The sequence below is a fragment of the Lepisosteus oculatus genome, chromosome 15 (genome assembly GCF_040954835.1).
Source record: "Lepisosteus oculatus isolate fLepOcu1 chromosome 15, fLepOcu1.hap2, whole genome shotgun sequence".
Lineage (NCBI taxonomy): Eukaryota > Metazoa > Chordata > Actinopteri > Semionotiformes > Lepisosteidae > Lepisosteus > Lepisosteus oculatus.
The window spans coordinates 17,692,146-17,708,142 of record NC_090710.1 but is presented as its reverse complement, the minus strand read 5'-3'; the positions used below and the strand labels follow the sequence as shown (position 1 = coordinate 17,708,142).

Genomic DNA, 15,997 nt, shown 5'->3' with positions numbered 1-15,997 from the left:
CTGATAATAACTCCTTACACTTATATAGCGCTTTTCTGGACACTTCACATACACTCCCCTCCACCACCACCAATGTGCAGCCCCGCCTGAATGATGTGACGGGAGTCATAATACGCCAGAACACTCATACACTCAACATGGATAAATTTACCATATTGCCCAATGGACGTCTGGATTACTAGTCACATTCTTTCTTTTTCTCACATAGGTTACGAAACGATTGTAAATCTGGATTGTATTACAATACTGGATTATATTTTAAGTCATTCTTTTATTTTGGTTACTCGAGAAAAACAATATTTGAATAATCCCTAATGTTAAATGCTTGGCAGTCAAAAGGTAGTTCAAATTATCGTTGTTTTACGGTAGCCAGTTCGCAGGTCAAACTACACTTCATCTTCCAGGTTACAGAAGCAACTTTATTTTTTATCTCAATTTTTGTATTTAAATCTTTCCAGAGATAATAGAGATATGCAAAAAACACACTTTAATCATATAAAATGTTTTTTAAATCAAATAATGCCCGGTCCCATGGGCTGTGTGAGTTGTAGTGTGTGTGCTTGCGTATGGAGTGACGCACTTGTGATCTTGGGAGTCTGCTGCGTGTTGAATTTAGCAGATTACAAATTACATGATTTATAAACAAAAGGACAATGCTTGCTGCGAGGTCCACTGTCTGCAAGTCTTTCCTCTCCTATCTGAAACCCCAATCAGTATGCGTGGGGCTATTTCACTCCACTACCAATTATAGGAGCGCTAAAGTAGCGGTTGTAAGTATAGAACTTCAGTTGTTGGCAAGATTGTCTTGTGCTGTTTGTTCACTTTATTTTCAGTCCCCCCCAAAAAAAAAACGTTCTCTAGTCATTTCTGTTTTATCACTGTAATAAAATCATCCTTAAAAAGAAGATTCAACTTTCCGAAAACGTCCGTGCATGGCTCCATTGAACAGTTAAATAAAAATAGTAATAGTCCTTTGAAATTGTTACCATCAGGTGGCCAGTAATCGCCGGGATTAAATTGATAAAACTATAGCTACAGCCCCCGTTCTTCCTAACGAGAGTACCATAACAATTTAGCTTTTTAAAACAGAGCCAATTTGCAGACGTTGATAGAAAAATAAAATTGAGTGCGAGTTTCACACTTAGTTTAGATAAGGGATTTCTGCAGCTGCAGACGCAATGCGGTGGTGATTAGAGAATCTTGATTTTCAGAACAGGACTTCACAACGAATTAGTTTTAAGCAGTGGAATTGATGGCACAGTACACTCTTGTTTTAAGGATAAGCGCGACTGTGTTCATGGTTGTAACAATTGTGTTCACCTCAGATTCAAATTCAAATTCTGCAATATTGGATATTGTCAAGGACACTAAACGCACTTCCAGTTGAGTTGTCCATAGCTACTAGGGGCTGTCATGTAATACGTTGTTCATGCAATCAAATGATCATCTTGTAATTACAAATGGTGCCATATTAAAAAAAAACTAAAAAGAAGTTTCACAAATCCAAGCAAGGCTGTGAAAGGTCAGAAGGCCTGCCTAGTGTGTAAAACGCGTGGTTACGACATTGTGAGTATTGTGGTGAAAAAGCTATTGACTCAAGAGCACCCGCCTATCCAAGTACATTGTCTGTCTAAGTTCGCGTTATTAAAAAATCCTCAAAAAAGAAAGTTTCACAAATCAAAGCAAGGCTATGAAAGGTCAGAAGGCCTGCCTAGTGTGGTTTTGCCGAAGCTATAGACTCATGAAGAGCATCCCTATCCCAGTATATTTAATGGTGCTAAATTAAAAAAGAAATCACGAGAAACAAAAGCTTCACAAATCAAAGCATGGCCATGAATGGTCAGTCTTCTGTGTAAAACTTTTGGTTTGAACATCATGGAGGCTGTTTCCTGCTGTAAGTAGTATTGCGTATGCAGTTGACCCTTACCTGAAAGAAAACAGAACATAAAGAAAAGGTTTCAGAAATAAAAAACAAACTTTAATCCCAGACCTTACAGGTTGGATAATTGGAGGCTACTTTGAGTTTGTCTCTGTGCTGTTCGGCTTCCTTTGGTTATATGCATGTTGCTCGCATGGACACCTATTGAGCAGTATTTCTCGCATTGTCAATTTATATACACAGTGGTCCCGCAGTGTTCCGGTTGGTGCATAATTGTGCATCAGTCAGAATACAAAGGTTTATTAAAAGGCTACTAGCTGACTGCTAAGTTTAAGTAAAGGTTGTGAAAAGTTTGCACAAATTGTAGTTTTTAAAATGTGTTTGATTTGAAAGCTTTATGTGTTTTCTTTGCAAAGGTATTGGCATCAGAATATTCCTGTGTGGGGGGAAAATAGCGTTAAAAAGAGAAAGTGGAGGCTGTGAAAACATTCACAGATCACTTTATGCACAATGCAGGTGTTTTCAGAACTGTAGGAGGTTTTGTGAAAATGCTATTGACGTTCCAAAATGCATATCTAACTTGGAGCTAAGTTTACTGCGGTTGATCACTGAACTGACTGAACGTTCCTTTGTGCCAGAAATTATGGTCAGAATTTAAGAGTCTAAATGTCTGAAATGGTAGAGAATAAACAGAGATGGCGTAGTTACTGAGATACAGATACAGTCATTGAATAAATCCAGCAAGAAAAAAGCCAGTTCTGTGCTTCTTCCATATGGAGGTGCTACAAAGATGTCTCTTTCCTCCAGGTCCTATCTGGGTGTGGGGTGTATGATGGGACAGAAATACACGAAGCCTCTGCGTAAGTTTTGTTATATGCACAAAGTAAAAATACAGTATAAGATTATCATTATTTAAATGTTTTGACATTGTTAGGCGCTGAAATAGAAACCTACTGTATATAAATTATTGCTCCATTCTAAAAAAAAGATACCTTGCCACTCGACAACATTTCATCTCCTTCCAGCTGATTTCCCATTTCGTTGAATTACAAAGGATGTATATACATTTTTAAAAGCAATCTTTTTGTAATCAAAACATGAATATTTAAGGGGTGGCACATTTAGTGTTGCTGTCTCACAGCTCTAAGGCCCTGGGTACAGTTCTGGACCTGAGGTGCTATCCGTGTGGAGTTTGTCTGTTCTCCCTGTGTCTGTGTGGGTTTCCTGTGTGTGCTTCAGTTTCCTTCCCCAGTCCAATGATATATTGGTAGGTTAATTGGCTTCTGGGATAATTGGCTCTGGTGTGAGTGTGTGTGTCTAGTGTCTCTGCCCTGTGACGGACTGGCGTCCCATCTAGGGTGTATTCTGACTTGCGCCTGTTCTCTCGTCGTGAGAGGCTCTGGCTCCCCCACAAGCCTGAATGAAGAGAAGCAGTTAGAAGATGGATGAAAGAAGTTAACTTTCAACAAAAACTGCAAAAGATAAAAATCAACTAAAATGTGTTGAGTGTTTAAGCATTCGCACACCCGAGTCAGTACTACATTTACAGCTGTGAGTTTTTTCAATTAGATCCTTTTCAGTCACAGATGACTCACCCAGTCCTGATGGTACACTATGTTTGCATTGGACTCAAGCTAGAGTATTCTGGCAGGGAAAAAGCCACTATAGTGTAGTTTTTTTATTGGGGCATATTTTATTAGAGTTCTTAAAGTGGACATGTCTGCAGAAATACGAGGTTGAGAATGAACCAAACAGAACCGGTCTGTGACCGGCTCATAGGCTACAGAATTCAGAGAAATGTTGTGGAAGTGTCGTTCTGTTGCTGTTTTTTAGCTGTGCAAAACTGCTGCATCAGATTGAGCCTGATAGAAATAATATGGATTTGCTGTATAAAACACAGTAACAGCTTATTGGCAGAATAAATCAGAAACCTGCTTCTTTTTCTGGTGGAAGACCCATTTTGAAGCACAGCAGAGAAAAAAATGGATTGTTATGATATTTTTGATGAGGATGGAAGAAAATGCTTCTGTGTATATTTATTAACAGTTATAAGGTCAAAAACAAAACAAAAAAAAAAACAGCTAAAAGCCCAGAACTGAAAGATGTTTTTCTTATGCTTGTATATGTGAGGCCTGTTTGAACCTTACTGAATGTCTGCGTGGTGATTTCAGAAATATAGTTAACATCTAAATTTGAAGATCCTGAAGCCTCTTTAGATTAGTGACTTGCCACACCTTCCTGCTGAGATGTGGGAAAGTTGCTGTCAACAAGTAATTGAATGTGAGAGCAATCCTGGGAAATGCCTCATGCTATAGAAGAGCAGAAAATTGGGAGATTATTATTACTTTCAGAGGAAATGGCAGTGACTCGAGTTCTGAGGGTATTGACAATATAGAATGTCATGTCAACAACAGTGATAAGATTATATGCACACAGTTTCCTTGGTTACACTAAAAGGCATGTTTGAATAATAGCTCATTGAAATCCCCATTAAAGTACAAATTGGAAGCAGACAGATTTTATTTTTATGTATGATTTGATTTTGCTGTCTTGTAACAGAATGGTTCTTTAGACTGAACATAGTCCATTTTCCATTTGACACAAACTTCTCTCTTCAGGATTCTGGTTCACCTGAGTAGGAGTGGTGCAGACGTGCAGATGTATGCACCAGACGTGGTGCAGATGCATGTCATTGACCACATCAAGGGCCAGCCTGCAGAGAAAGAGACCAGGTGAGGGGAATCATGTGACAGGTATGTGTGATAGCAACTTGCATGTGGAAGTCTGGAAATGGCTATCCAGCCATGTGGGTTGAAGCCGACATGCTGGGTCCCTCCAAGAAGTGGCTGCATGACATACAGTATAAACTACATACAGGCAGATGTACTTAATGGTTTTCTCTCATTTGTAACCTTTCTTATATTCTTATGAAGCTCTGGCCACAAAGCCATGTGCCTCTTTGCCAGCAGAACACTCAGAATCACAGCTTTGATTTCAAGAGTGGATGGGATCCATTGTAGATTTTATGAACTCTGAAGTTCTCTAGTGATTTCTCCATCTTAAGGCTCGTGGAAAATAATCTTTAATGTTTCATTATTCTAGCTGAGACTGCAACATGGGTCTTATTTTGAAAAGCAAGAAAACTTGACTTTAGATTTACAGTATGACATAATATAATGAGAATGGAAGAGGAAGCAGTGGGGTAAAATGAGTTCACATCAGAGCAGTGAGAGGGGTAGAGGTAGGGACAAACGAACGTTTTATTAAGAATGTTGCCGGTAGTTTTCAATCTTCTCATTTTGTTTCAGATATGTCTGCTGTGTTTGTTGCTTAAGATCAGAGCAGAAGGTTGAATAAGAGATAAATGAGCTGTGGGTACCTGCTGCTTTAAGTTAGTAGCTTATAAACCGAAGTCAGGTTGTGACTTACCTGTATGTAATGTACTGTACCATTTCGGAGACAGAATACAGGCTCACTCTAATTCATGATGTTATGGCTTCTGTGCTCTCCTGTTTACACCTGTGTATTTTCTCACGACAGACATGTGCTCTCCGAGTCGGCTCGTATTGCCCGAGGGAATGTTGTGGACCTCGCTAAACTGTCTGCTCAAAATCACGATGCGGTCATCTTCCCAGGAGGTTTTGGCGCCGCTAAAAACCTGTAGGTACACATTCGTTTTTGGATTGTCTTAATGTTGCAGGCCTGCAATCCTTAGATCTGAAACGCATCTTTTGAATTAATCCTGTAGCTGAATTTGTGTGAGTTTCATTTGATTTCCAGTGTTCATACCTTTGAAAGGCATGTTTCATGTTCTATGTCTGCGTGGTATTAGCTATGACATTTCTAAAAAACCCTCGACTCATTGAGCAGGTGTTCCAGTGTTGGTTGATTGAGACTGTTTCTACTTTTAGGGTGGAAAATATTAAAGTTTTGGAATCTTCATTTGTTTTGTCTCCTGCCTATATATGAACTGTATATATGCGATACACATATATCAAGTATGATACTCTTGAGAGTTTTAAATACACAGTCTTTGGTAAGAGCACTTGTTTTGCTTATTTGATTTGCAGGTCAACTTTTGCAGTCGATGGGAAGGACTGCAAAATCAACAAAGACGTGGAGCGAGTCCTGAAAGACTTCCACAGAGCTGGAAAGCCCATTGGGTTAGTGTCTTTTCTTTTAAGCCTGTAATTTCAAGAGTCCAGCTGAAATGTAGGTTGATTGTTTTATAGCTGTCTTATAGGTTTTATACAGTCAATGTCACAGCAGGGATTGGGATATATGCTTTCTGCTTGTTGGTCCAATATGGGTGACAGCAGGTTTGGTAAGTGTTTCTGTCATCTGCTTCATGGATGTACAGTGGAAGAATCATTCCTGCAGCATGATGCTCTATACAGTATGTTGGCAAGTTGCCCTGCTGCTTTTCTAACACAGTATTTACTTTATATGTCACTGTGGGTAAGTAGTAGGAATTGAAGTCATGTCAGATGGGTTGGCCTCACTGTGTGAATGTGGGTTAGCTGGGAGCAGCAAGTTTCTATACTGTATGTGTCAAGGCTGACAGAGTAAGGAAGAAGCAGATGGAAGTTGATCAAGAGCAGAAGTTGATATGGGTTGAGTGAGGCACTCGCAGACTGTGGGGGGCTAGGGTTGGCAGTTAGACACAGCTGGTATTTGACAATATTTTCATTCTATAAACCATCTCATTTGGGTAGTAAAACCAGAGATATGATGATAGTTCTGCAATCAGCTCTTCCCAGAGTTGTCAACGGAAAGGAGCAAGATATTCCATTTCGGCACTGGCAGAAGCAAGATAAAGTATACCACCAAATTGTTGAAAGGTTTTCCTGATTCATTTTCCAAAGTATTGTTGAATACATTCAGGTGGGTAGCTGCATCAGCATGCGAAGGCTGCAAAGGAACAAGTAATAGGTTTATTCCACTCTGAAAAGAGATTAAAGAAAACACAATGTTTTGGCTGTGGAGCCTTCTTTGAGCCTTCTTCCTTACACCCGAAGAAGGCTCCATAGCCGAAACGTATTGTTAAATAATATGTTGATGATATAACGAGAGCAACTGTCCCAGTTTTGAAGATATAACCTTGTGCACCTGTGAGAGTAGGAGGCTGAAGGGTTTGAGTTTGACCTGTCGTGTTCCTGTTGCTCCAAGCTGTGGAGTGTTAGTTTGACATGGGGTTTTCCTGTTGCCGCAGGCTGAGGATTGTGAGTGTTTTGTGTTGTGTCCCTCTCCCTCCAGACTGTGCTGTATCTCCCCTGTCTTGGCAGCCAAGGTTCTTCCTGGGGTGGAGGTGACTGTGGGGCATGAAGAGGAGGAGGGTGGGAAATGGCCGTACGCTGGCACAGTGCAGGCCATCAGGGCATTTGGAGGAAATCACTGTGTGAAGGAAGTACACATATCCTTTAATCTTTCTTTCAGAACTGAAGAAGCTTTTTGAGAAGGCCTCCTATCCACTTGTTGTTGATTTTTGGTGTGAAACTGTAGTAATACTGTGTATTTTATCTTGTGAAGCAAATTTCAAGAATCATCATAATTCATTTGAGTCAAATTATGGTATAACTCCATGTTTATTAAAGTTCCTGAAGTTCCACTTGTTTGTAGAAGGTAAGTATAGTGTTTAGTAATTACTGCTTCAGTTTTCTTTTTTCTAATTGCAGGTTATACAGTATTTATTTGGGTTGTATGAGTCACAACTAAAGCTTTTTTGGATCCTCTTATTAAAATATTCAAGGTGATGACATAGCTGAAGCATGTGTGCAGCCGTCTCTTACAGCTACACAGGTGGCCATTACTGATAGGGGTTGTGCATTTTTCTTTGACTTCTGCATCTTATGCTTTTTGTGAAAACAATTGGATAAATATCTACACAAATAACTTATTTCCAGGGTAGGAAAAACTCTAGATCAACTGCATCAGCTGGTTCACTGCAAAGTCTAAATTAATTAAATTAATTTAAATTATAGTCTTTAACAGAAATATCAACTTAAAAAAATGTGTGGTTCCAGCTTTGCAGCATCTTTATGTATCAAAATAGTGCTCAAGAAATGAAAGATGCATTGTAGTTCCTAGAAATGCCTAAAGAGGACTTAACAGTACCATTGTAAAACTAAAACAGTTTGTAGTGAACCTTTACATGTAAGAATACATTTCTCACCAGTCTTAGACTGAATGCTGGCATAAAACATTCTTAGTTATTTGTATTTAATATATTGAAATTATTTGCTTATCCTAATTGGGGGCTTTTTATATTACCCCAAAAAATCCCAGATAGAATCCCCAGGTTTAAAGCTAAATGGTCATAGAAAGAGTTTTGCTTTGTGAGTGCAAGGATCAGGGTTTTCACCTTAACAGCCTAAATACGAAGCTCATGTGGATAAGAAGAACAAGATCGTCACCTCCCCAGCGTTCATGTGCGACACCCAGTTGCACCACATCTTCGATGGCATTGGAGCCATGGTGCAGAGCGTGCTGAAGCTGAGTGGGAAATGATACTCTTCATTTACAGCCTGGGTTGGCAGACGAGCACAGAAAGCTGGCTTTGAGAAATTTCAGAGCTTTACAATGATCAGCAGTATTTTCAGGGTTCTCAGCTTCTGATTTGCTTTCTGGCTGATTTACACTTCTTAGGTTACAAAGGGTAGTTGCGAAGCCATGTCCAGGATTGTAACAAAATTGTAACAAAAGTAAGATCAAATCGGAACTGTATGAATTTGTGATTACAAGATTGATATGAATGATAAGTTTAATGTAATGTACGTTTTATTTTTGGGTAATTCCATCCATCCATCTGGAACTGGCTCACTTGTATGGATTAAATATGTATGTATTTATGACTACACAAATAAAAAAAGGAAATTTCAAGGTGAAAACATTTCTCATTAAAAAAGTGTTCTTTTTTTCCCCTAAAGTAATATTCTTATCTTTCACATGTGAAGTTCAGGTAGTTAGAAGGGGGAGGCACATATAGAACATGTAAAATATAAAGAAACTAGAAAATTACCTGTTGCTCAGCACAGAAACCTTAAGCTGTGTATTAAATGGCTCACTTTTGTGTTTATAAAATGTAGGATTAGATAAGGGACATAAGATTGGTTACAAATGAGAGGATATAAGCATTTGGTGAATTTAGCTTGTTGAAGTCAGTATCTGCTATATTAAATTCAAGGATCTCTCCCAGCTGTGTCTTGAGAAGAAGCCAAGGTACTAATGTCAACAACTTGGCATGATAGAATGTTCCAGACCCCCACAACCCTTTGGGCAAAAAAAATGCACAATTCTTGTTAATAGTATAACACTAAACACAAAAGATGGAGATTTTGGCAGCTTTCTAATCAATTGTTTGCTGCCATGGAACAACTTTCCTCCTGGTGGGGAAATAAAGCCGCATCTTCAAAAATCTTTCAGGCACTTCCAGATTTCTAATACTGTATTTAAAAATGGCCGTGAATGTCAAAAACATGAGTAAACCGCTTTTTCTGGTTAACAACCTTTGCCCCTACTATGTTTGCAGCTGGGCTGGTAAATCATAGTGGTAGAGTTTGTATTTACTCTTAGTATATTTTAGAACATTTTGTTTTTTTTTAATGTACTTATATTTGGCTGAATTGTAATTAATATATGTGCTAGTACTTCCATGCACATTTAAGGTTTCCTTTGGGTTTGGTGCATGTGGTTTCCAGACCACAAGAGGGCGCTGCGAAAGCAGGCATGAAGCCATCAGAATATTGCATCCTGGTGTGTATTTCTGCTTCTGAGTGTGGTTTTGGTTTATATTGTAGGTGCATAGGATAGATGGAGCTTCAATATGCAAAAGAAAAAAAATCTCCCATTTACAAATAAATCTTTTCTTTTTCCAACCTTTTGCTGTGATGAACAGGACAAAACTTCTGAAACAGGTGAATATACAGCTTATTTTAGTTTAAGGCAAACCATTTGGCCTACTGGCAACTACTGGCCATAGCCCTGATACAATATACTGTATGTGCAGGTCATGAGATGGCACTTCAGCATAAGACTTCATAGAACTATTGCTGAATTTAGAGTTACAGTATGCAAGTTTTATAAGAAAGGTGGCAGCAGACATGTCAGTCACACTCCTGAAGGATTGCAAAGGCCTGAGCTTTTGTTCCACTTGTAACTTTGTCCAATAGTTCCAGTTATTGGATTATGTGTAAAAACGCAACACATTCACCCAGGAGGAACAACTATCTACTGTAGCTTCAATCAAATCTTTTGAAATCACCAAGTTCAAAAAGCCCTGTGAGAAATATTGAGGCCTCCAGGGCATGAGCTTGATTTATCTGGAGTAGCCATTAATGGGGCAGTAAAATGATCTGCTTTTCTCTGGCTTTTGTGGAGTTTTAATTCACAATCCATTGTGATTGATTACCTTTTTCAAACCTACAATGGAAAATCAGCATCACCATCTACTGGCTAAAGTTGCTCCTTTGGCTGCAAGGACAGGGTTTGCAGTTGGTAACTTAGACAATTATTAAGGTAGTTTTAATGACCAGATCTTAGACCACTGACTGGAGACAACTCAAGGATGGTACAGTAGCTCTTTACAATCAGGGGTGGGAATGAGTGCAGTGGTTTTAAGTAGCGGGAAAGATGGTGTTATAAAGGAAGCACTGCCAAGACAAATCATGTATGTACATCAATCATTTCCAATGTTTATTTTGAATTTGCCTTTGTTTCTAGCACATAGTTTTGGTTTAACCTCTAATACACTACTAGAATATCAATCAGAACAGAAGGTGGTAGGATCCAATTTAAACAAGACAAACCTTGCTGCCATTTGAAAGTATAGGTAATGGTAAAACAACAGAAAAACTACAGTAATGTCATCCACAGTTTCAATGACGTAGATCCAGAATATCATGTACCATCAAGAAACAGGTACAACAGTTATATCTTAGATTTTTTTTCCAGTAAAATATTTTATAAAAACTGAAGACATAACAACAGAACACCCTGTTAACATTATTTCATTTTCAGTCATTAAAGCTAGTTGCACTGATATGTTTGACACAAATCTCATTTAGAACACTGCAGAGAGTCGTTTTCTTTATTAAAGGACTACAAAGGCATGGCTTGCAAACTATCAAAAATAAAATCTATACATTTTACAAATATTGTGTGATATCACATTAGAAAATAGTCACTTATTCTTACAAAAATGTAAACACTGGCCCAGAATTTCGGTTTGAGAATGAAATTAAAGAAATGACTGTTCTTGCAGATACTGTACAGTATATCACTCACACTGTTAAGACACGGATAGCATCTAACAGCAGCCAGATATACTGCCAAACAAGACAGGTATGACTATTTCATTCCATAAATGTATTTCCTGTAACTCAAAAATCATTGATTGAACCATTGGCAAATGTTACATCTTAGATAAGAGATTTGATTTTTGATAGCTGTTTTTGGCCTTATTCTTAATAAAGTCTCCAAAGTAATAGGTAGACCTTGAAAAAAGAAACGCTCTCTAGTTCATCCACATATTCTAAACCATCAAGGCTTTTGATGTTTTTTTAAACATTAAATAGTTCTAATGTGATCTTTATCCACATTACACCCCATCTGGAGAAAAAGCGCTGACGTTATGCACTAACAGACTTATACAACATATACATTACATTTATAGAATATTCTATATACAACCATATACAGCTTGAAGGTTATCGCTAGAAACTACAGAAAAAAAGGCTGCCATCATCACAGAAGAACCCAAAAGCAAATTTATGTTATACATAATGTAAAATAAATTGAGGAGTAACATCAGTTTTGTACAATGATGTGAACTATAAAATCAAGTAGCATTGTATCTTCCATTTACACATATGCAGCTAAAATGGTGGATTTCTACTGATCACCTCCACTCATAACATCAGAAATCATTAAGAGAACCACACATTAAAATTGCTTATGTATGGTCTTGAAGTGGTACCGGGGGTTCACATGATGATGAACAATTCACAAAACATCTGGCAAAACAAGTTAATACATTTCTAAGTTCATAATGGAAGGAGTGAATCAATTACGAAAGTAAACATCTCAAGAAAGAAAGATACCACCTCTGTGACTTAAAGAGTGAGCACACAACTCACAGAGACATTTAACAATGCTTGCCTTTAGAGGTTCTTTCATGTCCAAGGCTTTGGCCGGAAAGGTTTGCTGTGCGCAGTGGCACAGACCATGTCAACTCACTCAGTGTGTTCGAAAAAGGCAGCAGAAGCATTTAAAAACTGAAGAAAATGACAACTGTAAGGTGACACTGCAATTAAAGCTACCACCTATAGATTCCTAAAGGTACTAAACGTATGTTTTGACAACATAAATAATGTGCTGTTCCTACTGTATTTCCTTATTGTTTCCACCTTCTCAGTTATGGCGAAGGGTGAAATAAGAAATATCTGACACTTTGTCCCTCTGACCCTCACCACCTCAGTTTTGTGGACAGATAGATAATGGCAGGATCGAAGTTTATTTTTTTTATTTTCATTATTGTTTGGAGAAGCTGGGTCTCAAAGAATTTCCAAAGTCATTTTAATGGAAAATATCCCTCCCCTTCCAAATAAAAATTAAAATGATCAAATGGTGAAGCTTTAAAGCAAGTTGATGATCAGAAACCACAGATGTATGACAAACATAAAACATTAACTGTAAGTTTTCTAATTATACTTAGGCTTGTGGATTTCCTGTTTGTTCCTGCACATTGGGTGTTGTTGAACTGGCTAGAGATAACAAAAATGGTAAAAATAAAACACTATAATTACTGCTGTTTTATTTTGCAAAAAGTCTTTGTTTTTACAGCTGCACTGCATGTTGGACAAAATCGCAAATGCAAATAAAGAAAGGACCAAAATATCAACAAATAGAACCCACATAAAGTTGACTTTTCAAGAAATGCAGGTTTAAATTTTATCTTTTTTTAACCATTTCAAAAAATAGAAAGTTCTTTTTAATTAAATGGCTTACTCTATAAAGTAAAACTGAGTAACATGCGTTTTTATTATGGCAGTTTTATGGGTTTTTATTATTTTATTTTTCATGCAAACCAGTTTATTTCTTAACTTATAGTAGCCACATACAGTAGCAATGTGTATACATCACATGTATGTACGTATATGTACATGTACTGTATATACATACACACATTTATACAGTATACTATTCCAATCAGAATCCCCTGTCCTGTAGAGCAAAAATTAGAGCTGTATTCTATAACATTAATGGATAATAAATCGATGGAAAGATAAAACAGGGGAAGCTGTCTTGGACCAGCCCCATGTGTGGTTATATGATGTCCAAAACATCAAAGACCTGTCATCTATCTGCTAGATCACCATTGGCATTTTCCTACAAATGTAACCCTGAAGAATTGATTGCTGGGGAGGCACAAACACACAGCCAGTCTTCTCTCGGATGGGGCAAAGGATCATTTCCCCAGCAGGTCTGCTTCAGTGAAGGTGCAAAGGCTCCCTGGTCAGATTAAAACTGATACCACTTCTTGTCCTTACATTTCAGCATCAGCTGTGGACAAAAACAGCACAGTTACCTGAAAATCACGGCTTGCAATTCAGACCCTTTCCAAATGCGACAAAAGCCACTGTGCAGCATATGCAGTAGGTTACTCGCAACCTTCGCTCTTCTAATTCTGCTCTCCTTACTGTCCCCCAAGCCCCTCTACATTGTATGGGTGACAGGGCCTTCTCCTGTTATGCCCCCAAGCTCTGGGACTCTCTCCCCAAGGATATCAGAGAGTCACCTTCTCTAAACTCCTTCAAATCCAGACTCAAAACCCTCTTCTTCAGAAAAGCCTTTACTTAACTGGTTCCATTCTTCACCCCTCTGCTTTTCTTAGTACCACCATCCAAGGTCTCCTCTATATATTGTAATTGTGTTTTATCTTGTGTATTCTTCTTATTTATTATTGTTGTCATCCTGTAAAGCGCTTTGAGAAGCCACCTTTAAAGGTGCTATATAAAATAAAGTTAAGTATTATTACTACTACTACTACTACTCAGATGATATTAAAAATTAACAAAAAAAACAAAGATGCTTCTGGGTGGAAGTTCTAAACTGACAGTCAAGCCACTTACACCCCTGCTGTGCTTCATCACAATCATTCCCAAAGTAATTTTGTTGCCAAGGTGATGTTATGTCCTTTCAACATCATTTCAACGTCATGGAGTTGTTTATATTATAAGAAAACCCCTCTCCTTTGTGTAGTGTTCTCATGCATTGTTAAACCACCCCATCTCCACCTGTGCAGCTGCCCCTAGGTCACTCCTCACTCTGCTTGGGGGTCTCAGTCTCCTTGTCCTGTGACCAGTTGGTTAAGCCAAAACTCTCTGTATGCAAACACCCATTCAACGTCCTCGAATGCAACTAAATCTTGGAAGTCATTATTTCTTGTGAAATACAATTGTGTAGAGATAAGCACATACTGCAGGTTTTTACAAATCAGAAATTAAAAACAACAAAGAAAATAGCCATGCTCTGGGTTAATATGTCTAAATGTAGACAGTTGCATTGCCTATGTGACTCAAGATTTTTACAGATTTATCAGATAATTCAGTATAATCTATCTTCTATAAAATAACTTCAAGTAAGAATTCTGTGCTACGCATGCATGCGAGCATAAGACTAGCAGCCTACCTTAAATTGACTGCTTTTTCAACGATACACTGATACGTGTTTGTGGTCGTATGTTGCTACGTAGCTGCTTCCTGTTGGCATGCAGAGAAGCAGTGGGTTAAATGACCAGAACCAGTATGCCCACGGCAGTACCTCGTGTGCGTGCTTGGAGAATGATTCAGCGCTGGCCATCATGCCTGCCGTGCGGTCCTCCAGCTCTCCCAGGCGCTGTCCTCTCTCGTCCAGCGCGATCCGAGCCCTGGCCAGGTCTCCCACCACGCCCCCGGCGGCTGCCTTCATTCCTTCCATGCCACCCGGGCCCGGGATGTGCTGGGCCAGGCTCCGGGAGGCCTTTCCTGCAGCTGCCTCTCCGACTGCCCGGGCACAAGCAAACATGCTGATTATGTGCAGGTTTTAGCATTCACCAATGCTTCTGTTATTCTGATTTGTGAAATCAAATATTTTTACCGAAACTTCTGGACAATCTGTCACACATTGACAGGCTAGAAGAACAGAGACTTTGTGGTCTTGAAAAGAGACCATGAGGGGAACCAGGAAGCAATTATTTACACAAACCTAACATGAGCAAAAGAAAAAAAGCATGAGCAGCTCAGCTTACACAGCTCTTCCCTGTCGAATGTCTGTCCACTTCCTCCAAAGAAACCTTTCAGGAATCCCCTGTTCTGGGCTTCTGGAGTTTCCACTGGAGTGAATAGCTCCCCCAACATCTCCTGTAGCAGTGAAAAGATGCAGAATCACAATCTCTTTCCTCTGGCCTCCTTAACATTTACTGTTTGTCACCCTTTTTGCCAGAACACCTCACAACATCAAGATTTAAGAAAACAGATCATTACATAGGTTTATTGTCCAGAAAGCCCCAATAACAAAATCAATCTTTTCACACTGTTTAGTTAGGTCATCTGTAAAATCAGCAATTTCACACAATTGATCAGTCCTCTTTTTTTTCTGTTACTAATTATTGCATTCGTAATGCACTCTCAATCCTAAAGCGCCTTGCATATAAGAGGGTATTCATTCCAGAAGGCAGCTCCTACCTGAGTGAGGCACAGCCTGCACAGAATCAGCTGCCTCACTACATAGTGAATCAGCTGGAAAAGTCAGAACTCACCTGTTGTTAAGGTAGACTTTTAGGTGCGTTACAAAAGCTCAGGGTGTAATGTGGCCAGAGCACTGGGGTTAACACCTCTACACTTTTAAACAATTTATAAGCATCAATGATAAAAAAAATGTCATGGACAAGAACTGGGTTGTCAGTAGCTTGGTTTGCTGCCTTCTTGGTTGCAGCTGGCCATGCAGCATGGTGGGGTGGGATGTCAGATAGAACAGGCAGGTTGTGAGTTGGTGCTGGATGTACTGTACAGTAGGTACCCCCTTAACTTGTGAAAAGAATTGCTCGACTGTGTATACACCTTTATTGTATACGTACCTGTA

General features: G+C 38.9%; 2 protein-coding genes across 12 annotated transcripts in view; one reads left to right on the top strand and one right to left on the bottom strand.

Annotated features, from left to right (window-relative positions):
• The first annotated feature begins 561 nt into the window (after window positions 1-561).
• On the top strand, window positions 562-8,766 carry gatd3 (glutamine amidotransferase class 1 domain containing 3). Its single transcript, XM_006639081.3, has 7 exons — window positions 562-770; window positions 2,687-2,739; window positions 4,498-4,611; window positions 5,420-5,539; window positions 5,950-6,042; window positions 7,136-7,292; window positions 8,258-8,766. The coding sequence occupies exons 1-7, from the start codon at window positions 654-656 to the stop codon at window positions 8,384-8,386; spliced, it is 783 nt and encodes a 260-aa protein (XP_006639144.2). The 5' UTR covers window positions 562-653; the 3' UTR covers window positions 8,387-8,766.
• A 1,779-nt stretch (window positions 8,767-10,545) lies between these two features.
• Window positions 10,546-15,997, bottom strand: part of stxbp5l (syntaxin binding protein 5L) — a 259,708-nt gene continuing 254,256 nt past the window's right edge. For all 11 annotated transcript variants that reach the window (XM_015363844.2, XM_015363849.2, XM_015363846.2 and 8 more), the window contains 3 exons: window positions 15,165-15,276; window positions 14,699-14,919; window positions 10,546-13,438 (listed from right to left, as the gene is read on the bottom strand). In XM_015363844.2, the coding sequence (XP_015219330.2) occupies window positions 13,397-13,438; window positions 14,699-14,919; window positions 15,165-15,276 (375 nt within the window). In that variant the 3' untranslated portion in view covers window positions 10,546-13,396. The remainder of the gene's footprint in view (window positions 13,439-14,698; window positions 14,920-15,164; window positions 15,277-15,997) is intronic.